Below are 27,398 nucleotides of genomic sequence, written 5' to 3'. Positions count from 1 at the left end.
CCCTTTTTAGATTTAATGGTTTTACCTGCACTCATCTACCAGTTGATGGCTGTTATATATGTAATGTAATTCTCTTTTTACCAACTCTCCTGTCAGCTGTTGGCGCAGTGTCACTCTGACCTGATGTTCTCAGCCTCATCGACCCTCTTTACTGTCACATCGGTCTGTTAATGTGTTTGTGTGTATTATACTGTGTGTGTGTGTGTGTGTGTGTGTGTGTGTGTGTGTGTGTGTGTGTGTGTGTGTGTGTGTGTGTGTTTTGTCTTGTTGCTGCAGTCCACAGAGAACAAACTGGGCTTAGATGTACAGTATCTCATAATTTATTTACACCGTTAAACATTGTGCGAGTGTGTACTGTATGTGTTGCATTTGTACTGCAAATGTTTCTCAAATATCAGGGTTTTATCATCCTGCTTTTTTGTGTTGGTATGTGAAGACAGTTGGTGATTGATTAATAAGTGATAAGTGATTTATTTATTTTCTTTTTTGCAGGCAACCAGACAAATTGGTTGTGGTCTGGACACGCAGAAGTCGACGGAAATCATCTAAGGTTTGTTTTGGAAATCTTTCAGAAAGAAAAGGAAGAGACAAAAACATTGTTCTCATGACATATTTTTGCTTTCTTTGCCTTGCAGGCCCACAGCTGGCAACCAGGCATTAAAAATCCTTATAGAGGAGTGGTGGTGTGGCCCGTACCGGAGAACATTGAGATCACAGTCACCCTCTTTAAGGTAGGCATAGCTGTTTGACCAGCTCTGACACAAGTGTTGCTGCGCTTGAGGTGGACTGGACTGGACTTAAATGGAACATGAGGGTATTTATACCAGTGAGTGTGTGTCAAGCCCTTCTGTCAGAAACCCTGATATAATGGAAAAGGTGGTGACAGTGTCTTCAAGACAGATAATAACACTGAACTCCAGTGTTCATTTATTATAGATATCTAGACCATACACAGTAGCACAACTTCAGCACATTCTTACTTGCTCTGGGTGTTTGTCTGCATAGAACCCCAGGCTAGTCTGATACCTTTTATACAGCAGAGAGGTGGCATATTGGTGTGGTAAACCCTTAGCGAGTCTATAAAAGACTTGTTTACTTACTTTCTTAAACATGCTGGGCCAAATCAGATAGCTGAAAGTTAAGTATCTCAGAGTCTTAGCCAGACTTCCTGCCACAGAAACTGTACCTACATGTCCTATAGTTTGTCATGCGCCTGCACAGTGAAAAGAGGAATCTGAGACTGCTGCATATCTTCAGAGCCTTCTACACTCAGCTTTCATCTGTACTTGCTGAGTTATATATTTCCTGAGCTTGTTTAACACTGATGTGCATATCAGAATATCTTTATCCTGTGGCCACATTCACTTCCTGTCCCAGAGGAAGTCATAAAGCTGTTTTTTGTTGTTGTTTGTTTTACAAAATTGAAAACAAAGCTTCTTATTGCACAACCAACCCACAGCAGCTGGATAAAACCACACATTGAACTTCTATCTATAAGCTCATTCTGTGTTTGAACTGTTTTGCCCGACTACAACCAAATTAGGCTGAGTTTCTGAGATTCAGTGTTAATTTTTTTTAATAAAAAAAGGTTGCTTAACTCCACAAACACAGCACAACAGCATAGCAGTTACACCTAGCACCTGGCTAATAATCAGTGCTTCTTACTTCTGCTTTGGACTCTTGACTCTAACAAATAAGTGGGGCTTCGCTTGCTAGGCTCTTGGTATTTTTCACTAATCATTATTGTACTCCTCTGCATCTTATGTAAAGTATGTAACGTAAAGGCAGCTTGTCTGAGCTTGTTTACTGGCAAGTGCTATGTTCAACAGGAGTAGTGAGACTAAAGCATGCAGGATGTAGGATTGTAGAGCTGGACGTCATTTTGCATCGGAGGAAGTGTCTCACATTACCTTGAACGTCTGGTCACATGTCAAGAGGCTTTATTGGGGCCAGTTTTACACTTAATGATGAATAGAACAACTTGAACTGATAATTGCCTATGTGACCCCTTAATTATATCACAGCAATTTATTTGATACATTCTACAGTCTTATTTATATTTTACACAAGTTTTGCAGTGCGTCGACTGAAGGTTAAAACTAATGCCAGCTCTAATTTAAACTCTTTCTGGCCTGAGGCTGTGCATGCAAACAGCTGAGCTCAGCTTTATTGCGGCCTGTACTGCAGCATGTACAGCGGGAAACCTTAGCTGAACCGTGTAGACATTAGCCAGCAAGAAAATACTGAAATTAAGAAGCACCTTTACTGAGCATCAGTCTGGCTGCACGTGTAGACATAAAGGAGGAGGACACCTAACACCATCCAGTCATTGCGTGTAGAGGAGCTGAATTTGATTAAGCCAAATGATTTGTGTCTGTTTCAAGATGTGTTCATAAGGATTAAGTTGATTAGATTTGCATGTCAATCAGTGATTTCTGCTTCTGTGTGTTGTCTTGGTCGGCACTGAAGGTCACATAGAATAGAATACAATAAGAGAGGGTTGTCATGTGTCTTGTGGCTTCCATTACTGTCTCCTTTCATCATGTTACGTCTAGAAAAGGAGGTTGTCCAAGACACGAGTACAATATACAGGCACAGAATCTGCTGCAGGGGTGGAAACATAAAGAAACGTAAAGCGAGACAGGTTTTATTTTCTGCATTTACTTTACTGCCAGTTTTCCTTCCTGTTTAAGCTTTAGTGCCAGTTGGACAAGATGAGCCATTTGCATACATGCATACACAGAGAATTTAGGCCAATGAGTAGCTCAACTTATTGTCATTGAACAAAACATTTGACATGTGTATGAGAAGAGAAATAGGTCAAGATAAACCAGGTCAGTAGGTAACTAGTAAGTAGAATGAGATGATGAGCTGTCGATGATGAAGGAATGTCTGCCACAAAAAATGGTGTCATGTAGGCGGAATATTTGCTCAAGATGAGTGATAATTCTTAAATCAAATCTTAAATCTGCCTGCTCGCATATAATATAGTAATATTGCTTTTTGCAGGACCCCCATGCAGAAGAATTTGAGGACAAAGAGTGGACGTTTGTCATTGAAAATGTAAGTTCCAAGTAGTCTAATAATTTTGTTCAGTATTGGATACTCTGTCTGTCTCTGTCTCTTTGTGTTGTATTGTAACTCGTTTTTTATTTACTTTTTATTTATTATTTCTGTTGTTTATTTTTCATCTTCAGTCAGTAAAAAGTCTGATTACAGTTGAAATGTTCCTCTTCTTTTTGGTAATATTGTGACATGCAGGTTCTGCCACCATGTGGTCAACATGTGTTATTACACGCCTCTCTTATTGTTATTTATGACAAATCTTGGCACAGGTTTGTGTGTGTGTTGGGGGGGGGGCATTTACACACCTGTTTATTTAATCTGTTGGTTTGTTGCTACTGAATAATTTTATACACAAAATGTCTATAATGCAAGAGATATTTTTTATATTTGGTCAATCATCATTCATGTTCATGTTTCAAAGTCTACAAAGCAAGTTCACAGTATCGTATGTAAATTACGTATGGGAGACCAAATTTGATGGATTGATCTTGAGTGAAGGCCCAAGGTAAAATCGTAGATGGGGAAAGGAGAGACAAAAGTGTGTTTATGCATGAACCAGCTGCCCGCCAGGAAACTGGAAACTTGCTGCTCAAAAGTAATTTGCTTGGTTGCATACCTCTGTTGGAACTAGTTCTGTGACAGGGTCCGCCTAAATAATACAGACATGGTGAACAAATGAGCCCTTTGTATTACTTTCACTGCCATTTTTTTGTTGTAGCTGCAGTAACAGTTATTTGGATACCTATTCCTATGAAATCTATTTGTAGTCTGATGTTGGATGAAAACCCAACATCTCAGATCAAAGCTGTTCTACAAGTCAAACCCTGATCAAATGTTTTTTCACTGATTAAGCTGCAGGTTGTGAGGTCAATGACTGCGTCAGAGCAGGACCTTTTGTTCTAGTAGGGAGTCAGTGAGGAACTTGTATTTGTGTTTGCTTTGGCCCAGTAGTAGAAACGTGAACCACCACCACCACATCACACAAAAGAACCTGAGCTCCTGGTTCAAAATGTTTTTCTCTTTTGAACCTTTTTTTGGTAAATGAACCTGATTACAAAGATCAGCAATACAGTTTCCTGGCTTTAATTATAAGGTGTCACAGCTTATAGCATTTCAGCCTTAGCTTTCTGTTGTCAGGTGAGTCGGTTGTAAAGCGTTGAGAATCCTAGAGTGACCAACTGCCTCAGACGAGCAAGTAAACCTTTTAACAAACACCCACTCAAAGCTGCCAACTGCCAGACTCTTCCATGTGTTGATTGAAAGGCCATAATTAGCAATCAACTAGGATACACCTCCCAGATCCCTTCAAAGAATGTTAGAAGAAAGACTAGCAGACCTGGATGAGTGCGTTGACACAGTCGCTGTCTGCACACGTCAGGCTCAAAGGAGCTAGCGTGAAACTGCTCTACCTTTCTGTGTTTGATAGAAAGCTGAGAAGACAAGCAGGTCAGCCAGTGCTCTGTGGCCGGAGCGTGGGAGAGAGCTAAAAGAGCAAGAAAGGGAGAGAGAAACACAAGTTTGTGGGTTTGCCTGTGTCTTTGCATACCTGACTAATGACAGAAAGATCAAAGCTGCACTGGACCTCTGACAGCAGGAATGGAGACGGGACGGAGCGCAAACGTACACCTCCACCCTCCCAGATGTAGATGGAATGATGGAAAAATCAAAATGCTCTCATTACAACTCACTACACAATTATGTATTATGAGCACACCATGATGCTCCCTCTCTTCTTCCCATAACATATTCATATTTGATAGTTGATGTGCAGCATTTATCATTTATTCATCTGAATACAAACCACAGAACATGATGCTTTGTAAATGAAAAGGCTAATACCAATAATTTTCTATATTTTACATTTTCACTAGTTTTAGAGGCTGAGGTGAAATAAAGGAACCATAAATTGGTCACAAGAGGGCAGTCTACTTTCAGATGTGCACAACCGTTTTCTGCTTAATCCCTTGGAATCGGCCCTGATGTCGTCTGTGCTGTGTTCGTGTGTTAGTGAGGAGGACATATTTGAATGTCTGCGTACAGTCGTGTGTGTGTGTGTGTGTGTGTGTGTGTGTGCGTGTGTGTGTGACCTTTTCAAAAGCTAGTGAACATTTCTTCTAATCGTACGTTGCCCTGACTTTGCACGGGTGTTCACATCCCCCCACGAATCAAAGCTAATATAAAGTCAAACGAGATGAATGAATAATAGTGAGTGTTGCTGTGCGGAGGAACACAAGAAGGAGAGAGGTGAGTTCTCCTGACCCCTCATCAAACGGGAAAAGAGGAAGGGGAAGAATACGCCATTGTGCCGGAGCGCCTGAGATGATGAAATTCAAGATCCCCACGCTGTGGCTTCATCTTAATCTGGGGCCCCAACCTCGCACTGGGCTAATCCCTCCCCGTCGAATTACCGGACCTGGGTAGATTGTATTTTGTCATTGAAAATGGCAGTGTCAAACACTACCTTTTCTTTCCTATTTGTTCGTCTGCCAAGGCACATCGCATAATCAAAAGATGGAGAGAGAATAAAAAAAGGGACTGGTGGGGAGAGGTGGCAGGCTGGAAACGGCTGCACAGTAGTATCTCTAAATTGCATGCTACCCTTGGCTTTCACCCTTTTTTAAATGGGTGCATATTATCAAAAAAGTAGGCAAATTGAGAGTCAAAAGATTGGACGGCTATATTTGAAGGTATTGTGCTGACAGGCTCTTTTGTGCGTGTGTGTGTGGGGGGGGGGTTCATGTGTGTTGTGCTGTGCGCGTTTGCATATGAAGCGAAGCTGGAGATGGTAGAGTCGAGCAACTTCCCTCATCTTCAAAGCTTTGTGGGCGGATTTAAATAACACACACACATGAATGACCGTTGTATTTAAAGTGAGAAGCTATCATGTCTGAATACATTCAATGTACTGTGATACACACTCCAGAGCCCACTCTCCCTGCTCCAGCCCCATCTTCCTCCAAGTCATATTTCACTCACATTACATCAATGCGGCTCAGAGGAGAAGGAATTTCCAAACTCGGGCCACTCCACCAAATCACGACGTCACGACTGTTGGACAGTTTGTCTCCTTCAGGTTCAACATTTTAAATCTCAAATTTGTAATGACTACTTTAAGCAGAGCCTGTTTTACATATTTATTGGTATGGATTTGCTTTGTTTTTGCGTCGTCATGTAATATTGGAATGTTTGGTTCTTAAAAAAAGAAAAGACCATGTTTAACTTTCTTGGTTATTTATGTTTTGCATATAGAGCCTTTTCATTATTGTGGCTGCTGATTATGCTTCTTTCACCTTTTCGCCCTTGTTGTTAGTGCTTTAATTTATTTTTCAATCTCTCTCTGTCTCGATTACTCTTAGCCGTCTCTCTGAGATAATGTCCTGTCTATTGTGGACCACCTCCAACTCTATTAAAGACATTTCCACGGCACATACCTCCCTCTTATACGCACTCCTACAGACACACACGCTGTGGCGCACACACTCCTCTCATCGTGCACGCAGTGAAAAACCATGACGCACACCCAGTCCAACTTACCTCAATCACCTCTTTACATACACACACTCACAGTCTATCTGTGTTGTACCCACAGCGTGTGTGTGTGTGTGTGTGTGTGTGTTTCTGCGCCCCCCTTTCCTCTTTCTGTCTGGAACACATTACGTAGGCCAGTGGCTTGTGAGCACTGACTGGGCCTTGGGGAAGAAAAACACAATTATTTCAGCCCTCGGCTATTCACGCAAAGGTGACAAAAGCTGGTATGAAGTATGAAATCCCAAAAGTTTCTCCCGTGCCGAGGCCGACAAATTGGGATTAATTTGCACTCGTGTGCACGCGTGTGTCTCCAAAGTTTCACCTTTGCTCGTTTCCCATTCTTAAATAGTTTGGAGAACTTAAAAGGCCTAATTTATTGTGCAGGAAGAGGAGCATCTGTTTGTTCGGGTTGTTGGAGTGTGCTCGAAATGCTAATTTTAAATAATATATGTTGTGCCTCAGTGTAGGAAGGCAGGGGGGCTCTTAGTACGGATCACACATTCACATACGCTTTCCAAATTAATTTAATCTAATTAATTGCCCTGCGGAGAGGCAACAGATGCTGGTGATTACCCCCCAAGCTCGGCCCCCTTCTTTTGTAGACACACAAGCATAAAGCCACACACCCGCAAGTATTACACTTCTAAATGATTTCTTTAGTATACAGCTAATTTGCATTATTTCCATTTATTAAAGCAGATCAGTAGTATTTTAGACTAAAAGTGGAATTGCACTGTAGCAATATAGAACAGGTTACTCTGCACAGTTTGGGTTGCACATATAAAATGCACAAGAACTACGTGTGTGTGTGTGTGTGTGGCTTGTAGGTGGCAGTAGGAGCCGGGTGGTCCCTCCTGTCGCCCTAATAGGCTTACTGGCCCCTAATCCACAGCACACCAGCCCGTCACATGGCTGGTCTGCTGACTAACTTCTACCACCACCGTGAGGGGTGTGTGTCCCTCACCAGGACTCAGTGCAGGTGTCATGATTGCGTGTGACAGTAAATGTGTCTGAGAATGTGTGCGCGGTGCCTTGTTGTTTGCCTTGTCTGTGTTATTGATAGTCGATTAGTCTGAGATCCAGCCAGCGGCTCAGCTGCTTTTTCTCCTCTCTATCAGTGGTCAGACGAAACAAAAGAAACAGAAGATGATCCCTGATCCCTTAAAATAAATCACTCCATATACAACATGTTGAGGTTTATTGTTGAGCCTAGCTGAAACTCATGCATCCTACAGCCCTGATGCTGTCACAGCTGAACGTTTAGCCCACATGGGAAGAACAGAAACCACTGAAAGCTCAGCCCAGTGTTTAACGGCAGCACAAGCGTCCAAACTCACATCATCTGTTAAACACTTTAAACACATTTAATTATAAAGGCAGAAACTTTATATCTTTTATAGGAACTGAAACAAACAGCATTCTTACACAGGGTCCAGCTTCTCTGTACTGCTTCTGGTGCCACACAACGTTTGTATTAGTGTATTTGTGTGCACGCTTGCTTACATGCATACATGCATGTGTTTGTTAATTAAACTGATTAAACTGTTGCCCCATGACGACACTGAGCTTTGCTTCTGTGCTTGCGTCATCTTTTTCATACTCTCTATCTCTCTCCATCTCTGTTTGTGTATTTGTCTCTCTTTGTGTTGTTTTGTCTGCTTCAGTTTTATCCTTGCCCTGTTTATTTTTTAGTCTGTTGTCCTTGTGTTCTCGTGTGCCCTCCTCATGCTGTGTATGTGAGGACATATGTTTGTATGCGTGCATACACACACACACACACACACACTGAAGTCCACGTTGTTTGCGGGTCGTTGTGTATGTTTGCATGTGTGACTTTGTATCTGTGTGGTGTGCCTTGTCCCACTGGTCCAGGTTGTGACCTCGGCTTTCATCTCCTTGGTCTGAGGCTCCTGCAGCCCGCTGTGCTCCGCTCCCAGCCAACAACGCAGCAGATGTCACCGTACCCCGCAGCAACACACACAAACACTTGTACATACATTATACATCGTCTTGCACTGCCTTGCCTTCATATATGCACATAGGCTCAGACACTATATAATCCTGCACACACTTGGAGACGTGCATCGAGTATAGGTGTCTTTCTGGCGCACACACATGCACATGCAGAGTGAAAAGCAGCCCAGACAGGTTATTGTTTTGCCTCATACAGTGCGAAGTTTGACCCCAAAACAAACATCAAAACACCAGAATCACCTGGGAACCATCCGTCTCCTCACCTTTGTGGCTTCTACGTGATGTTGCAAGGTTGTGCATCAGTCATTCACCAGTACTCCAGTGAAACTTTTATAGATTATGGATCGGTGTATTATAGATATATAGATGGATATATAGAAAACATTAGGCAAAGATGGTGACTTTTATTCCTATGTTACTTTTTTCCGTTATTGTCTGCTATACTAAGCATCTTTGATTGACTGTGGGTTTACATCCTTTCACCCCTCCTGCTCCTGGACCTGATCCAATATGACTATGACCTAATCCTTGCCTCCATCTTGGGCTAACCTTGTTTTGGGTGTTGTCCCTTACCTTGTGATGGTGAGTCCATACAGCTCTGGTGTAATGTGCTGTGTGTGGAACAATTTTGATATTCATCTCTTTGTTCATTATTTTTCCTCTCTACGAATTAAGATGGCTGCTCGCGATGGAGACAGGTCTTTGTGGCTCACAAAACACAGGCAAATCCCCGTGTTTATCCACAAGCCTGACCTGTTCGCTTGGTGGATTCGTGTGATCCGTCTGTTGATGGTGGTTATAGAATATGTGTATGAATTCACAGATACATGAACTTGGGTTTAACTTATGTGTAGGTTGACTTGTGTAACATTATCTCAAGATCTGCTTGTAGTATATAAGTGTGAGAGTGTTTGTGTTTATGGAGCCTTTCAGAGAGTGAACGCGCACACGGTTACTGGCAAACTGAGGCGACTGTTCTGCTAAGTGGCAATGAATAGGATCTTGTGATGCGCTCTGATGCCAGTGCTAAGCCAGGCACTGACAGTTAGACTAAGCCCTCAACCTGTCTCTGTTTGGGGCATAAATCTACACAGAGCACCACACCCAGAGAGGATGGGGTCAGGAGTCTGAGGTGACTTCCTTTAAGGTCATGCACCTTCAAGGTGGTGAGAGACGTTGAGTGTCACTATATTTGCTTGTAATTTACTTAAAGACAGTTTTAAGAGGTGTACATGAAATGTTCTTGGGGTTAATGGACATAAGTGTATATGAATGCCTTGACTCACTGTTTTAAGTCAAATATCCGGAACAAAGCTGCTCATCCACAGTGTACATATTTAGAGAGGGGTCACATTTTGTGTCTCACATCTAAATGCTCCGATGCGGGATCGGGGTACCCTATTGTCCTTTCATGGAATTTCAAAGAACAAACCCCTCGCTCGTGCACGCACACACATGCACACTAAGGCTCACCGGCTCCTTATCCAATCCCTCCACTAATTCCCCCTTGGTAGAAGGTGTTCATTGTTTCTTTTTCATTCTAATCTCTTTCTCTCTTTTTTTTAAAAACCATATTAGATTCTCTTTGAGTTGGCCACAATCGGAGGCACTGAAGCAGAGCATCACCCGCCTAATGCTCTTTGTCTCCCAAGATTTGTCACTTAGCTTGGAGAGTACACCTTTGTCATGGAGCAGGGTGGGAGAGAGGCAGACTCTAAGTTGCGGCAATTGTTTCTTGTCACAGGACATCTTTTAACCCCCCTCCCCCTTAGGCAAATCAGCTTTGCTGTGGATTAGAGCCCTATCATGGCACTCTCAGATCGCAGCTGCCTGCCTTAAACAGCTAAAACAACCAGATCCTTATAGCCACAACTGAGTGGATGAATTACAAAAATCATCCTTTTATTTTGTACCAGAAAATCATGATTTCACATCCAGCCTTGAGATCATGGCCGTAGTCATGTCAACCAAGCCATGCCCCTCGTAGCATCCTCTGGGAGCACAAGCAGTCGAGCGCAGATGGATCGTCTCTCTGCTCGACCCAACCTCTTATTTGCTCAAGTCTGTCAAACGTCATTCGTTTATGCTCAGATTTGTGAGACATCATCCTAATATCTAGGTACCTTTCTCTTGGAGAAAGAGTAATTAATCTCAGAGATGTTATTGTCCATTTGAGGCTGGAATTGTTGAAATAGCAGTAAAGATGATGTGCAAGCACTTTATCCACCAGGGCTGAACTCCAGGTACAATCCCGGCAGCCTGTCTCCCTTTTTACCTCCACCTCGTGGCTCTGTCCTTCTTTCACCCTTATTTCTTCTCCTCCATTTTGTCCATCATTTTCCTTTCTTTTGACTTCTCTGTCACTTTCCTTGCTATCTGCCTTTCCATCTTTCATTTCTGTCTTTTTTTTTTATACCCCTCTCTGTTTCTACTCTCTCCTTCTCTTGACCACCCCTCTTCCTTTCAACCCCCCAAAGTCCCTTTCTCTTTCTCCAGCAGAAGTGCAGAGCCAGGGCTTTTGCCTGCTGGTAATTTATTTTCCCATTAGCCCCCTGTCTGAAGTGCATGCTCTGGGTCTGAGTGTGTGTGTGTGTATGTGTGGGGGCCACCGAGGGACACCCAAAAGAAAGACCCACAGAGTCGACGAGAGGAGGGCACCCTGGACGCACTGATAAGCCAAGAGAGGAGAAGGGAGGCAAAGTGGAAGCCAGAAATGAGGGGAGAAGGCGAGGATGAGATTCTAACTTGGTGTCCATCTAGGCATGTTTGTTGGTTAGGAATTATGATGCTGATTCATTATCAATCAATTTCATGGAAGCCAGCGGATTTTCAATTTATGCTTTTTGCTTTTGAACCTCTTTTGAAATATTTTAGTTTTCCAGTTAATGTATGTTTGGCTGTGCATTGCAAACTAGAAGAGGTTACTTGAGAGAACTTAGGATTGGTTCTTTTTAAGGGTGGAGTTGACTGTTTTTCTTTTACCTCCTGCCATCAGAGAAAACAGTTATGTTTCCTCTCCTTCTTCTGCTTATTAGTGCGTTCAAGTTTGGCCTTATGTAGAACATATAATCAACATATTAAATTGTCAGGTGTTAAGTCCAGGTACACACTTGGCCATTTGTTTTTAACACTCGGATAGTTTTGTGTGTAGTTTTTGTAGTGTTTTTGTGTTTCTGGCAGCAGGCAACACGTCAGACTGTGCTTTACAAAAAGGACTCCATGTGTTAGGCTTAGTGTCATTCGACACCATTTCATCCAAAACTACAGCTCACACTGTGCTGTAATCTACCAGCTTTTTCCTTTAAAACAAGCCTAATCCTGCCCTTGTTGTGACTAATCGCTCCTCTCTCACTCACTTCACTCACTTTTTTCTCCCATCTTCCCTCAACCGTTTGTCTCCCTTGATGTGTTTTGCTGTTCGTGCCCTCGGGGATGAGGTTGTGGTCAATGAAAAGTGTTTCCATTTTAGAGAACTGCCTTGTGATCCGCAAGATGGTTCCATCGAAAGGGGCAAAGTCCTGTGATTGTTTTTTTCCTACTGGTGGGTCACTGTGTGAAAGAGGCTCTGTGCGTCTGTGTTCATGTGACAGTACATATGAAAGCCATTTGGACACTTCAGTCCATTATTATGACCATTGTTATTGTAATTCACATAACTGCAGCGATAGTACTGCATCCTTTTATGTCTATTGTTGCCTTCTAAAATAACACACACACACACACACACACTGCTGGGGGAGAAAATAAATCCTCATATAATAGTTGCAGATGAATAAATTGGTCTTAAGCTCTGTGTGCGTGTTTGTGTGTGTGTGTATTCATAGGTGGTATGTAGAAAGACCTGCCTTATCAGTTATTGAAGGAGCCCAAATTGACACAGAGGAATCAGCCTATTGTGTGTGGATTCAAAGAGAGATGTGAGCACATTGGATGTCTCCATTTCCAATAACTGTGACCTTGAGGCAAGAGAAATACCCCCCCCCCCCCCCCCCCCCCCCACACACACACACACACACACACACACACACACACACACACAAACACAAACACACTCAACCTACTGATTGATGAACCAGAGTCAGCTGAATTTGGGCAAATCGGTGGTATTTTGACTATTTTGTCATCTGTGTGATTAAGTATTAAATTGAACTTCTGATTCTGAAAAATTTTTAGAGGCACTATGGCCCTAACATCTGGATTGAGGGTCTTGGGGATGACGTTTTGGTTTGGCGGTTGGTTCATTCCATTAAAAAAACAGTTGCAATTTTTTTGTTTGGTTTTGTAATATTGCAGAAAATATGATCTGAGATACCTTTGTTTGATACTTGATGTGTTGAGGCAAATTAGTGTTTGACATTTCACATTTTTTTCCAAAGGTGTTGGAAAAGTATAGATTGATGGCATGAAGGAGTTTATTATTCTCTACAATCTCCCTTTTAAAAAAATCAATTGTGGATTCTTAACTGATTACTCTAAACCTCTAAAATCTGATTATTTCAGGCGTCTAACGACCATTGAGTCACAAGTTCTAAAATACTAATTAACTTCTGGGACGCTACAGGTACTACCCCGTAGCACGTTTCATGAGAGAATACAATCAATAATGTCGTGTTACCCAGAAAGTCATTTTAATCAACTTTTCATGAACACTTAAGACCATAAACTGTCTTTGACACCGATGCAAATGAGTTCTGTAGTTGTAGAAGTCAGTGTAACTGACCCCAGCGTGTCCCTTTCCCTCAGGATTATTTTGTTTTGTGGCACCAGGCTTAAGGCAGATAATAATCTGCTTATTATTATTATTTTAATACCGGAGCCACGTCTTTATCTCCTGCCTTCCTCCGCAGCTCCTCAGTTATGTCTTGTATGCTGACAAAAACACAGTGACAACTGTAAAATGTCATAATTGCCATTAGAGCAGATTTCTAGGAACCTGTCCAGCTGAGATTTATCTATAAAGTATTATGGAACATTGAGTGTCTGTTAACTTAGAAACCAATTGACTTGCGACCTGTGTTAAAACGTCACTAGCTAATTTGTGTGTGCGCTGGACTCTTATTCTTTTTGTCCATCATATGCTACCAGACCAGGTCTATAGAAAGAAGCCTGGCTCTGTTTGCACTCAGCCTAATTAATCCATCTCTAAGTGACAAAAGCAAACCTACCCCTTCTTCCTCCGGTTCGTCCCATTGGTATTTTAGGGAAGAGAGTTTCAGCAGGACCCCCTGGCACCCCTCCTGCCCTGACCCCTGCCCCCCCACCAGGGGAGCATCTGTGGATCGATCCCGGGCCAGCTGGCAGGGGAGAGGGGCAGGACTGGTTCTCGCTCGGCTCCAACACACACACACACACACACACACACACACACACACACACACACACACACACACACACACACACACACACACACCCTTTTCGAATGAGAGCGATGCGTCAGTCTTCATGTGAAACAGTAGCTGTATTCAGGTCTCTAGTTGGATTGTATGTTTTTGTTTAGGTTTTTTAATTTCTGTATTGTCATTTGGCTGATCTTCATGTCTTCAGCGGCTGTAGTCTGCAGTTGTATTGAGCTACAGCTAGGTGGCAGCATACAGCCATCACCCTCCCATCCTCTCTATGCCTTCTTTACCGTCTTTCTTCCTCCTGGACCCGATGTGCCCCTCTGTACACACACATGCACACACCCGTGTATTTAGTCATTCTCTCGTATCAGAAAGAGAGAGCGTATTGATAGTCTTATTCTCTCTGTAATAAATTAAACTTCGGCATTGTCCTTCCCTTTCATTTTACATTGTCACAACCTCCTAGTTACCATAATCCCACCTAACGCCCACCACCACCTCCTCTCTGTGAGACACACAGACACACAGACACACACACACACACACACACTGATTGACAAGTAGCATCTGGGGAAATAGAGCACATTTCCATTGTTTGCTGCCCCTTCTCAAATCTGTTGAAACGGTTATTCAATTCTTTGACTGGGGTATTTGCATATTCTTAAGTATTTCCTATTTTTCCAGCCCTCCCTCCCTCCTCAGTTCCTCATCCTCCCTTTTTCTAAATCCCCTCTTCTTAAGTGTTTGGTACATTTGGCAAATTCATTCATAAAGTATCTACATGCACTATTAGCTTAGTATAATGGCCAGGGTGTAATCTGCAGAGAGATAAGAGGTGTTGAGGGAGAGTTTTTTTTCCTCATCATCTTTTTCCCGTGATGGGCTGCTATTTGGACGCGCTGGGGTTGGTGGTGGGGTTATGATACGTCATTATGTTCTCCAGTCAAAGCAACAAGGCTCAAATGTCAGCACGAAATGTCAAGTGGCCTTGCCAGTTTGGTCGCATGGGTTCTTCTGTAGTGTTTTATTTAATATTATTTATGACTGGTCTGAGCGACATGTGTAGAGGCAAAGATGACGAGAGATGGAAGGATAGGGAGGGCAAAGACATACAGTAGGACACTGCTAGAAGGAAAGGTGGACAGGCATAGTCGAAACAGAGCGATAAAGGTTAAAGAAGCAGATTCTGATCATTTCTACCAAGGCAATTTTAGGTTTTATGGCTTGCACAATTGTACCCAGACATAAGGTAGATATCTGCAGAGGAGACTGGACTCATCGCAAGACTTTTTTCAGGTCTATAGTCTAATAAACAAATGTCTCTTTAACTAGCACTACTTTATTTTGAGGGTTAGGGTTAGTCTCAGGCAGGTTTGCCCTGTGACTTGACTGGTCCACAGATTTCTCTTGCCCATTTGGAGCTTACATACTTTCCAAATATGTTACCAATAGGTTTACTACTCTGCACTGATACCAACTCTGTGTATGTGTGTCCATATGAAGGAATACCCTACGGTCCTTAGTGATAAGGCTGAGATTGAGTTTTGCCCACAGAGCCAAAGCCTCTCAGGTGTGTGTGTGTGTGTGTGTGTGTGTGTGTGTGTGTGTGTGTGTGTGTGTGTGTGTGTGTGTGTGTGTGTGTGTGTGTGTGTGTGTGTGTGTGTGTGTGTGTGTGTGTGTGTGTGTGTGTGAAGACATCAGGAAAAAACCAATGTAAAGAGCTTGTATCACTTCATCTACCGTACATAGCAGAGTGTATGTGTGTATGTATATGTGCTCTCAAACTGGTGTTGTGTGAAAAGGGACTCGCTGCTCTGCTTTGTTCAGCATTGTGCGCATGAGAGGATGAATCCTCAGGGCTCGATTCGCAGCTGAGACAAGAAGGTATTTTTCTGTGGTATTATAACGTGTGTGTGTGTGGGGGGGGGGGGTTGCATGTAGAATTATATATGCTGCTTTTTGAAACCCATGCAGTGTAATAGACAAAAAGGGAGAGGAAAAGGAACTGTACAGATTTAAAGAACGAACATGTGTACCCACTGCCTGCTGCTTTTATTTCATATGGTCTCTGTGAAGGAACATGTGAGAACCCGTGTGTGTGAGAACCAGTGTCTGATCCTCACTTTGGATTTGGTTCAAACTTCAGTCCCTCCTCACATGCAAATAAACACATATGATTTAGCCAGAAGGAACATTTCACTATATTATCACAAAACAGAGCAGTGGAACAAACACAGCAAGGAGGTGAACCAGTCTGCTGTTCAACGTCAGCGTGGCGCTTCCATAGCGGACGAAATCCATCAGTGTTTGTTGGAGGCGAGGCAGACAAAAGGCTGGAACGGCCCCAACTGTTCAGTTTCCATATCTAGCGGCCAGTGACAGCTTTCCAGCAGTTCTTATTTCTCACAGACTGTCCTCTGGTGAGCAGCCTGTTTATGTGCACTCACACATGGGGCCATGTCACTGATTCTATAACTCTTATCACCGGGTCTGTGGCATCTTCCCAAATTCCAATTTGAGTGCTAGCCTCAGGCCCGCTGCACCGCAGAGGCAGAAATGGCTTCAGCAGGAACATATGAGAAATATCAGGGAGGATTTTAAAACCTAATTTGTGTTAAAGGTCAACAACTTGAGCTTGTTTTGGAATTATTGACAAATGGTGAATGTTGTCTTGTAATCCCAGTCTTTAAATGTTTGTATATCCTGTTATATTTTCAGTTTTCTTATTCTGTTGCCAGGAGGAGCTACGTTTACCTGAATATGCTTATTTCTCTCTCATTTCCAGGAGTCTCCATCTGGACGGAGGAAGGCCTTGGCCACCAGCAGCATAAACATGAAGCAGTACGCCAGTCCCATGCCCACACAGACAGATGTCAAGCTCAGGTTTAAGCCCCTGTCCAAGAAGGTGGTGTCCGCCACACTGCAGTTCTCACTGTCCTGCATCTTCCTCCGTGAAGGAAAGGCCACGTAAGTCTGTCATTTCATGGGCGTCATTGAGATTTAAAACAAACCTTTTTTTGTTTAAATATTTTGTCTGCATTGTGCCTAATAACGTCAATAGTGTTGTAAAAACGAACGTGTTTGTCAACCGTACTGGTGCACTGGTCAGCCACCACATGACGAGGCGCTGCTGCTGCGTAGCTTCGTATGAAGTCATTTACCGAACCCTGTGTGATTTGACACCTGCCAGACATGTCTGGTCTTACATTTCCCCAAACGGACCCGTCCTCCACAGCATTAAATCCTCCTGGTGCTTTTAATATTGTATTTGTTGACTAGTTGTCAATGACTGGAAAGACTAAGCAGATTCAAATGCCGCTGTTGTAGAAGCTGAGCACAAACACAGACATTTAAGCGTTGCCTTTTCCCGACTGCTACTCAACTTGCCTATTGGCCTTTGTATTGTGATCCACTGTCTGTGGTAACACTATAGTCAGTCAGCAGCACAGATAACTGTGATCAGTGAAGGATTTGCTATAAGCCGTATTTAGTCCACCTTAAAAAGCAGCTTTATAAGCTCTTTGTTCCAATCAGGTCTAACCAGTGTTAATAGAAAAGATTTGATTCATCAGATTTAGCTGATGTAATGTCTTCATCCTTTTACAGTTATATTTTAGTGTTTGTCTATCGTTTAACACGTCTAATGTATAGAAAAGATTCCCTTTCAATCACCTTCTTGTTTGTATTTTGCCACATTCTAATTTGAAAGCAACTTTCATTTGAAGGCAGAGACGCATACACTAAGTGAGAGTAGAGCAGCAGGCCTTTGTTGTGGCGCGGGCGGCGGGTCGATGGTGCGTAACCCTTGTTAACCCTTCGGGGAATGATGTCGACCACACACAAACAAACTCCATCACACCAGTTCAAATGAGCCTTTGGGCCTGGGAAACACCAAACACAAAGAACAAAGAGGAGGATACAGAGATTATGATGGAGCTGTGCTATCGAGAGACAGAGTGGGGGAGTACACAGGACTACATAAAACACAACAAATAATGCAGAAATTTATGCATCTGCTGGTGTAAAAAGTCTATGACAGAGAATATGTCTGATGCAGAAGAAGCGTAACGATACAAAGCTCCTAATCCTTACGTGTGATTTAGTGGGTTGGATCCTCCATGTGCCAGCTGATTTCCTGTAGTATTTAGTGTAGTTCCTATATTTAATTTTTGTCATCATACCTGTGTAGACCTTCGTCCTGTAAACATTTTACATTTATTATGTGAATGTCCTGTTTTAAGTGAATTGTGGACTTTGATTGTCCAGGGATGAGGATATGCAGAGCCTGGCCAGTTTGATGAGCATGAAACAGGCAGATATTGGCAACTTGGACGACTTTGAGGAAGAAAATGAAGAGGACGAGGAGAACCGGGTTAACCAGGAGGAGAAGGCTGCCAAGATCACAGGTGACAAGCACTCCTGTTCCCTTCTTTGACAAGTAACATTTAACACCGCATCCGAGATTAACTGGCTGAAGTTAATCAGAATCAGCCTCATTAATGCTTTGCAGGAATCTGCTGTTTGGCTTCTTAGCGTTAATGCTGTTTCTACTGGTCAGTATGAAATATTTGCTCCGTATCTTTAGGCCTTATGCTAGTTAATTGAGAGCCAGTCTTGTAGAACCACAGTTTCCTCCAACAGCTAATGAGTGAATTTTGATTACAAAATGTAATAGCTACAGTAAATGGCTCAAATGTTGGGATTCTCAAACTTTAAACATCCAGACCAGAATAATGCCCCAGTAAAACCCGGTGTTGTCTGCTGGTTGTTTCCTTATGTCTGTATATGTCTGTAATCGTGCCTATTTTTGCATTCCTGTAAAAGAAATAGAATATTACATTTTTCAGCTTTAAGTGTCTTAATCTTCTGTGGCTTAGGTTTCATCCTCCACCACCTCCTGTACTTCACTTTCTTCTTCCCTCTGTGATGATGGTTTCTTCCTCGCATACATACATGTTGAGGCTTAATGTATGGGTCCCACTGCGTTCTGCTTTGCGTAATCCAACTTTTCAGAGATGCATCTCTTCATGTTAAGCTTCATGCTTTCCCCTTTTCTCATTTATATGTATATGCATTGAGCGCCTACAGCTGTGCTTCACTAGCAAGTGTTTCTGAATCAAAGGCCTGGCCAAGCTGCCAAAACGCCCTGCCGTCATATTCCCCTCTTAGACGCTTTGTAGCCAGCGGGCTAACCCTGCAAGGGTAACGTTACACTAATCAACTCATCCTCAAAAACATACTGCATGTTGCCTTTAGTGTCTGCACCATTTAAGTAAGAAGACAGTTTACGCCTGAGAAGCCTGTTATTTGTCTCAGTGTGGTATTTAAATGAAGTTGGGTCAATGTCTTTATTTAAACAGACTTTGAATATTAGCATTTTTATGCTCTCTCTTTAATGTCGTTTTCTTTTAACATTAAGCAAAACTTTTTTTTCTATTGTTGGATCAGCACATAACTAGTCTTCATGTACTGTAAACTGCCTGTCTGTTAGCTGTTGCTGCTGTCACAGACCCAACTAAATGAAGCAATGATGACTTAAAGTAGTTACATGTCTATTTTATCATTGGTAGTAATACGTCAGGCATAAATAAAGTTTGTGTGTGATTGTGTGCATGGGTTTTTTCTATCGGTTGTTTGCCTTGTTCACTACTGTTCTTCCTTCCTCCCTTCCTGTATGGCCTGTCGTTTACAGAGATAGTAAACCAGTTGAATGCCCTCAGCTGCTTACATGGGGATGATGATGATGATGATGATGATGGTGGTGTCCTTAAGCGAGCACGCAAAGCAACCGCTAAGCCTGCCGCTTCCTCCCAAGGTCTTTTTTTCACCTTTCTTTCACTCCCTGATCTTGTGTTCCTGACTCTTCTCTCCTCGTCTTGTGAACGCTGTGTCACCTGTATCCTTCCATTCATTACCGCGCTTTATTTTTTATTTTTATCCAGTTCTTCTTTCTTAATCTTCACCTTTCAGATTTTCCGTCTGTTTTTGTTTTCACACTTTGCTCAACCCTCCGCCCCCCTCCGTCGTCCCTCTTGACATTGGTATTGTGATCGTGTTGTGCTCATGTGGACTTTATGTTGGATCATGTGGTTCTGGTGCAGGTGTTTTAAAACAGGCGTTGGTGTTCATTCTTTGGGTTCCTATTATTGTTATTTATATATTTGCCTTTTTCTTTTCCTGCAATTGGTAGTGAACCAATGAGTGTTTGCATCAGTGGTTTTCTTATGGAGTTTCAAGCTCTAGTGTAACATTTTGTCCACTTTCCCAGTTTATCATCATAATTTAAAGTGAAACAACCTAGTGCAACCAGTACATACCTTTTTTCTGTAATATTCTTTATTACCTTTTATATAAAATATTCTGTAATCTAAGTATCGTATTTTGATTGTCTTGCTGCATAGTGAACAAACCCTGTGACAGTCACAGATGTAAACACTGTAATAACTGCTCTTGTCCTGGTCTAAAATAGGTCATGCACGCTGTCAGTAAGAGGAAAAGTTCTGCACCTTATCAGCTGCCACCTCTTCACACAGACCCAGGGACACACTCACATACACACTTTACATTTGCTCAGTTTCTCCTGTAGATCTCAGCAGTATTTGGCACCGACTTCACACACTCTAACACTCCCTTCAAACTGACCCACATCCTGGTAGTGTGTGATTAAGCTTCAGTGAGGATGATGAAGATAAAGTGGACAAGTTTTAGCCTCTCCAGCCATCATTTCCATGGCAACACCACGCTGCCTTCATTGTGTCCCATGGAAACGCCGCTTACTACACAAATTTACCCAGAATGCCACAGTTGTGTATGCATTGTTGAGGGCTGAGCTGACTGACGAGCACAGAGACGTTCAGGCAGCAGGAGAGACTGCTTATTCAAGAGTGAAGGTCTTTCTGCTTGTGGTTCACTCCAAAGTGCAGATTTTACTATATTTGAGTTTGTGAGTGTTTGATTTGATTTTAATTTTGTTAATATACTAAAGTCTTTAGTTGTTGCTCTGTATGAGCGAGATATATTTGTTAAATTACTTTATGTTGGACTCTGTGGTAACAGAACTAATCAACAAGCTGAACTTCCTGGAAGACGAGGACCAGGAAACGCCTCCTGTCATGAGCTCCAATCCTTTCGATGAGCCTGATGGTGACCTTCATCCTAACCACCTCAACCCGTTTGATGATCCTGATGAGGAAGGTACGTTTGGTTTTGTCAGAATGGCCAGGTGACATTAGCAGTAATTTAACTCATGCATATATGAAGTTCCTAATTTTGTCCGCGTTGTACAAACTGTCAGACCTCTCTCTCTTTCACTCAGAGCCTCCTGTCCAGGCGGTTTTACATCAGCAAATAAATGATAATTCCTTTTATGACCATGACTCCTCAAACCCGTTCAACGAGCCGGATGAACCGGAGACATGCGTGTCCCCAAGAAACCCCTTTGAAGAACCAGACGATGATATGGACACACCACCAGACCCAGAGCCCCCGAAACCGAGGCCAAAGAAAGGTGTACGGCCTGTTGACATGAGCAAGTACTTGTACGCTGATACTTCTCACAATGAGGAGGAGGATCTTGACGAGTAAGACTTTTTTTAATTTATGTTCACGTTTAGACCATAGACACTGATAAAGATGATGATTTAGATGATGCACCACTAAGCAAACATGTATCCGCACAGGTTTTTATTTGTAGCAGGTCAAATAAAAACCTCCCCTCAGTGTAGCTGAGGTTAGTTTGGACACACTAGAAACACCCCTATTTGGATGTAGCCTGCTTAATTTAGTAACTCCTGGCAGGCCAAGTCCCATGGGACCCCTACTGATAGAGGGGTACTTGTAGCCCCCCCATCATGGCAGAATGACGAGGCAGCTCTTTCAACAGAAACAAGGGCTCTCTTGTTATACTGCATTCTTCAGGCTTGTCTCCCTCCTTTCCCTTCTCTGTTGGTCATTCCCTCCTTCCTATCAACTTGTTGCCTCATTCTTTCCCACCTTCCCTTCATCTTACACAAAGTATACATATTTTATTAACTTTCTCTCTTATCACTGTTTTCTTTCTTAAATTACAATTACAGAAATGGGTGTTAAAAATGGAAAAAAAATGTTGATTTCCTACTCAGTTAAGTAGGTGTTTACAACTTAAGGCACACATTTTAAGACAGAACGTCTGTTAATACCTCATAGTAAGATTCTATCACTAACTAAGGGGACAGATCCTTCTATGAACTCACTCAAGTTCACGTGTAAAGTCTGAGGGTGTGACTGTTGAGCGAGGCTGTCAAACACAGTCATACGCTTTAGTCCTGAGCTTTCTAAAGAAACACATTGACTGGCATGTTTCTTTTGCCGCCTTTTAAACCTGGAGCAGTTATCTGCAGAATAGAAGGTTCAAGAGGGCAGCACTGTGTTTTGACTGGAGCCCTTTCACGTCTTTTAGCCAGTGTTGGTCTGTTAAAGATGCTCTGTGGTCCTGCCTGCTTATTTTTTCACCTCCCTTTCTTAACCCTCTATCACTCTTCGGTGGGGTCGACGCGGAGTAGCTCTAACCTTTCTCTTTCTGACAGATATGTAGTCAATCTTTTTTTTTCCTTCGCACCCCCACCCTCATCATCCAATTCTCATGTTTGTTTAGGATTGCTTGTTGCATGTTGAGTGAATGTCTCAAGGCCATGCCCCTGCTTTCAGTGTCACAAGTATGCCTGTATATTGATAGCACTGTGGTATGTGTGCAGGCGTGCGTCCGCCTGTCTGTCAGTAGTCTTCCTTGGTCAGTGAGGATATGAGGTCACACAGATCTGACCTCAGTGCACCTGCATCTTCTATTACCCAATGGCTTCTGTGTGTTGTCCATTGTTTTGCTCCACACTCTGGTTTCCATTTAGTAATTTCCTTGGGTTTAACAAGAATTGACATTTTGCAGTGTTTTTTGTTGTATATTCATGTTGTTGACTACATATTTTTGACGTCTTGTTCAGTCTTTTACTTTCTTCAATTCCCAGATCCAACCCATTTTACGAGCCAAGGACATCAAGTCCTGCACAACCCAACGCTGGTGGTGCGTCCCTCGATGTGGGAACCAGCCAGAAGAGGAGGGCTCCCCCACCCCCAGGTTCCAGCACTGGCCCTGGTCCCAGTGCACCCGATCCCAAACCGTGCTCTGGCCCCGACATGTTGAAAATGCAGCCAGTCGGGCCCAGCCCAGTGGCAGCGCTGATTGGCAGAGAGTTGGCCTCCTCTTCCCCAAAGGTAAACAGGCTTTACCTCAATTTAATAAACACAGATTTATCCCCATGTTAGATTAAATAGTTTAAAAAAGTAATAGAGGAAACACACCTCTAAGGGTTTTACAGGTCTGCTTACTTTTTGGAGTTGTGGATTTTTTTTTTTACTGTTGGTTAATATGATTGAGCAACTTTAAGTAGTGTGTGTGTGTGTGTGTGTGTGTGTGTGTGTGTGTGTGTGTGTGTGTGTGTGTGTGTGTGTGTGTGTGTGTGTGTGTGTGTGTGTGTGTGTGTGTGTGTGTGTGTGTGTGTGTGTGTGTGTGTGTGTGTGTGTGTGTGTGTGTGTCCACATGCATTGATCCTTACATTAGCTTTTTTCCGCCTGCACAATCCCATCTTCCTCCTCATTCTTTGTGCTCATCAAACTCCCTGACTCCTCATTTGAATATAGGTATTTGTTTATTGGGCTGTTTTTGTGTGTTTGTTTATTTATTTATTTATTTAAATTAGATAAATCATGGCTGGGTCTAATTAAATGGATGATGGTCACACACACTCACAGCAGGAGTCAGACCACTGGTGAGGAATGATTGGCTGGGGGTGTGGGGGTGGTTGGGGGTTAAAAGTGTGTGTGTGTAGCGGCTCAATGAGCCTATGTGGGGCTTAAACACAGGGGGCTTAACTGCAGCAGAGCAATCACAAGGGGGTGTTGACCGCCTATGAACACACAAGCTAACACACTGTACAGTTACACACACACACACACACACACACACACACACACACACACACACACACACACACACACGGAGCTGCCTCCTTCCCATGAAGCTGGCTAGCTGACTGTTTTAGTGTAGCTGGGCGGTGATGCTGGCCGTCCATGTAATTATGGCACAGTGCCTTTATCACCCAGCTGCAGTTGCCTGTGACCATGGGTGAGGGGGCCTAAACCACTTTAATTACCCAAAGGCAGTGACCTGTGGTGGGCCACACTCTACCAAGAGATGCCACTGCCTCTGGAGCTTGGGATGGAGGGTGGGAGGGAAGTAGTTTTGCAGAGAATGAATGATGGGTACAGTGAAGGAGCATCGGTGGAAGATACTGAAGGGAAGAGGAACGTGCCGTGATGGGAGAAAGCAAGGGACGAAGGCCAGGGAATAGAATGAGCGATAGGATGTTCAGAGTAAACAAGGACAGGCCTACAGGGTCTGCTGACATATACAGCTAGTGAGAATAGTTTTGTCTGTCTTATTCACACCAAGCACTGTGTCACACATACACACCCTTATGCCTAAGCCGAAGCCATGTGTAGGCTGTGAGATGACCTTTGAATGTATGAAGTCAGAAAGGATTAAGAGGAGACATTCCCACTATGAGGGGCCAAGACAGAACCAACACATCATCACACTGTGAACGTGTGCAGAGTGTAGATGTGTGCATGTATCTGTTCTTATTGTTTTTACTGCGCCCAAGGCTCAGTTCACGGTAGCAGGGAAGTTATAACCTTCCCTCCAAACATCGCTAACCTCCAGCTCTTTCATATGCCATGCTTTATGGGGTGTGTCCCTCTATTCATATGTATTTCTACGATTCATGCGGGCAATTGGTGTGAATTGCATAGATAAGCTCACACAGAGCAATTTCTAATCTCAGAATGTGAATAGAAATTGGTACATTGAAGGCCGCCGTACTGTGTTATACGTTTACAACCAGCCCCGAAGGCTTTGAAACATCTTGTCATGCATTTTGTTAAATGAAATGTCATCTTTGCTAACCAGTGAAGATTAGCTTTAGGTCTTTGTACATTTATTCTATTCAAAGGTAACGTTAGGATAGTTAGGAGGGTCAGGGTTCTAACGTAAAGGAGAAATAAAAACATTTTACCCCAAAACACCATTTATAAATAGTTATAAACCACAGAAAGTTATGTCATAATTTACTACATGCTAAAAAGAAACACTCTGTTTCATGTGTTAAAATTCACTTTGGCAGATTTCGAGTTCAACTTGCGCTTTATCCTCCTTGACATTGCATTAGAACCGAATACTTCCCTCTCAGTTTGGGGAAATCAGCTGTTCCACGGGACATATGTTGTGTGCACGCTCGCTCTATACACAGGTGTTACACAAAGGGAGGGGATTTACATCGACTCTTACAGGAGCTCAAAGACTGGGAGTCCTGCCAGCGTAGCACACGTTTCATGCTGGCAGTTTGTGGATGGAATAAAGGGGCATCAGTGGACAAGTGAGATGCATCTGTTGTGTCAGCATTTGTTAGTTTAACAGTTTACTTTTGGATTCTCACTGGATAGTTTTTGAGTCCCATAGTATTTTGTTGTGATAGTCTTAATGCCTGAAGCATGAAAGTAATTGAAAAGATGCTGAATTGATTTGTCTGATTTTCGTTAGTATTTAAGATTTATCCCAAACTAGGTCAAAGTGTGTCTGTCGGTCGATGCTTTGTGTCTCCTGTGCCACTTGTGTCTCCATCTCTGTCTGGAAGATACAGATCCTCGTGGAGTCACGTATAAGTTTAGCATCTGAGGGAGCTGGTAGAATGGAAACGTCTGTGGGATTAATCTAAATGAACAGAGGAAGTTCCTGTTGGGCGGGTTGTGAGCTCTGTCTGGTCTGATTCAGTCCATCTCTTCTGCCTGAGGCTGATTTTACCCCTCCCAGTAATACAGTGATCCCCTGCTCCTCCTTTTGTTTCATCTCCATCTCTATTCTAAAGTCGAGCTGCTCTACACTTAGATGCTCTGATCTTTGGATTTTCATCAAGTTTCCGCTTCATGAATTATTTGCCTTATTTTCATATAAAGAAAAGTTTCAAGCTGGTATATGTCTTTGGGTTCAAGTTTTAGCAAAGAATTTCTATATAATTTAAATATTTTCACAAAGGGGCTTCAACTTCAAATCGCTGGCACTTTATGCATTACATTTAACATAAAACTTTATAACATCAACATGTTGTATTCATACAAAACAAAATATATTTTATTTTACCTTTTATACATTTGAGCTTCGTATACTGTTCCTTTGATCGAGACACATTTAATGCCGCCTACAGTAAATCCTGCCTGTATGATCTTACAGTGTCTTTATTACTTTCAACTATATCTCTGTCTTTAACACACACCAAACCCACAGAAGAGGTATTTTTCTTTCTCCCCTTCAGTTTAAGGGCTTGTGTGATTACTTATGTTAATCAAAAGGTTCAAATTAAATAGTTTTGTAGGTTGTGAGAGCTCCTGTGCCAGGGGGAGGCAGAGGCCAGAGCTCTTCTTCCTCTGTCAGACTTTGTTTTCACAGCCCCTCCTTCAGTTCAGACTACCTCCAAATTGAAATTAGAATAAATTAACATTATTTAATTGAGTTCGCAGAAGGCTGCGATATTTCTTAATTAGCTTTCACCAAGGTTCGCGGCAGGAGAGGACCACATCCTAACTGTGAATTGTTACAGAGGTTGCCGTGACTACTGAGGGGTGTTTTTGGAGGACAGAGGAAGCACGAGAGACGAGGACAGTCATTTCTTGTGCTCTGATTGTAGCCCATTCTGAGGTCTCCCAGCTTGTTATCCTAATATACAGTCAGACGTTATTGCCTTCTCTCCTAAGATTTGATATACCTTGCGACAAAGACGGTCAGATGGAGGAAATGATGAAAGTAAGGATTATGTTTTAATTGATGTTAAATGGCTTTCATTTATTTAGAATTTAATTCAGTTCTCTTCACTGTCTCATTTATTTACCAAGAAAATAAGGAAGCCCAATAAAATAACTGAACAATAATTCACAATAATTTAACATGGATTAATAATAATAATAATAATAATAATAATAATAATAATAATAATAATAATAATAATAATAATAATAATAATAATAATAATAATAATAATAATAATAATAATAATAAAGCCCAATAATTAATTATTTAAAACGTAAAATAATATAATAATGTAACAATGTAAAATCGGTTACAGAACAGAAGTCGGGCCAGTGGTCGTAGCAGATTCTATTTCTGGGACCGGTGCACTGAAGCCTCGCTGGTTTCCCTCGGCCGTGTTGGCCTTTCCATAAGCTGTGTAATATTAGGAGAATAATCCTGGAGAGGAGGACTGAGTCAGTACCTCTCAATGTCTGCTTTTCCCAACGTGGACCCCTCCTCACCTCTTCCTTGCCGTCCCTGAGTGGTCTGTCATTGGATCTTGTGGGAGAGAGGAAACCCAGTTTCTCCTCTCATGTGGTCTGAGTTCGATCTTTGGC

General features: G+C 42.5%; 1 protein-coding gene across 5 annotated transcripts in view; it reads left to right on the top strand.

Moving 5' to 3' along the window:
* The window catches only part of ehbp1 (EH domain binding protein 1), a 94,623-nt gene that overhangs the window by 7,810 nt on the left and 59,415 nt on the right, over positions 1 to 27,398 (top strand). For 4 of the 5 annotated variants that reach the window (XM_041073913.1, XM_029127844.3, XM_029127847.3 and 1 more), the window contains exons 3-11: positions 493 to 550; positions 636 to 731; positions 3,010 to 3,063; positions 16,696 to 16,877; positions 18,177 to 18,316; positions 19,603 to 19,725; positions 20,967 to 21,104; positions 21,226 to 21,490; positions 22,910 to 23,156. In XM_041073913.1, coding sequence (XP_040929847.1) covers positions 493 to 550; positions 636 to 731; positions 3,010 to 3,063; positions 16,696 to 16,877; positions 18,177 to 18,316; positions 19,603 to 19,725; positions 20,967 to 21,104; positions 21,226 to 21,490; positions 22,910 to 23,156 — 1,303 coding nt within the window. The remainder of the gene's footprint in view (positions 1 to 492; positions 551 to 635; positions 732 to 3,009; positions 3,064 to 16,695; positions 16,878 to 18,176; positions 18,317 to 19,602; positions 19,726 to 20,966; positions 21,105 to 21,225; positions 21,491 to 22,909; positions 23,157 to 27,398) is intronic. The other variant, XM_029127846.3, reaches the window with a different exon arrangement.

Source organism: Betta splendens, chromosome 15, assembly GCF_900634795.4.
Source record: "Betta splendens chromosome 15, fBetSpl5.4, whole genome shotgun sequence".
NCBI lineage: Eukaryota > Metazoa > Chordata > Actinopteri > Anabantiformes > Osphronemidae > Betta > Betta splendens.
This window is presented reverse-complemented; position numbering and strand designations above follow the sequence as displayed.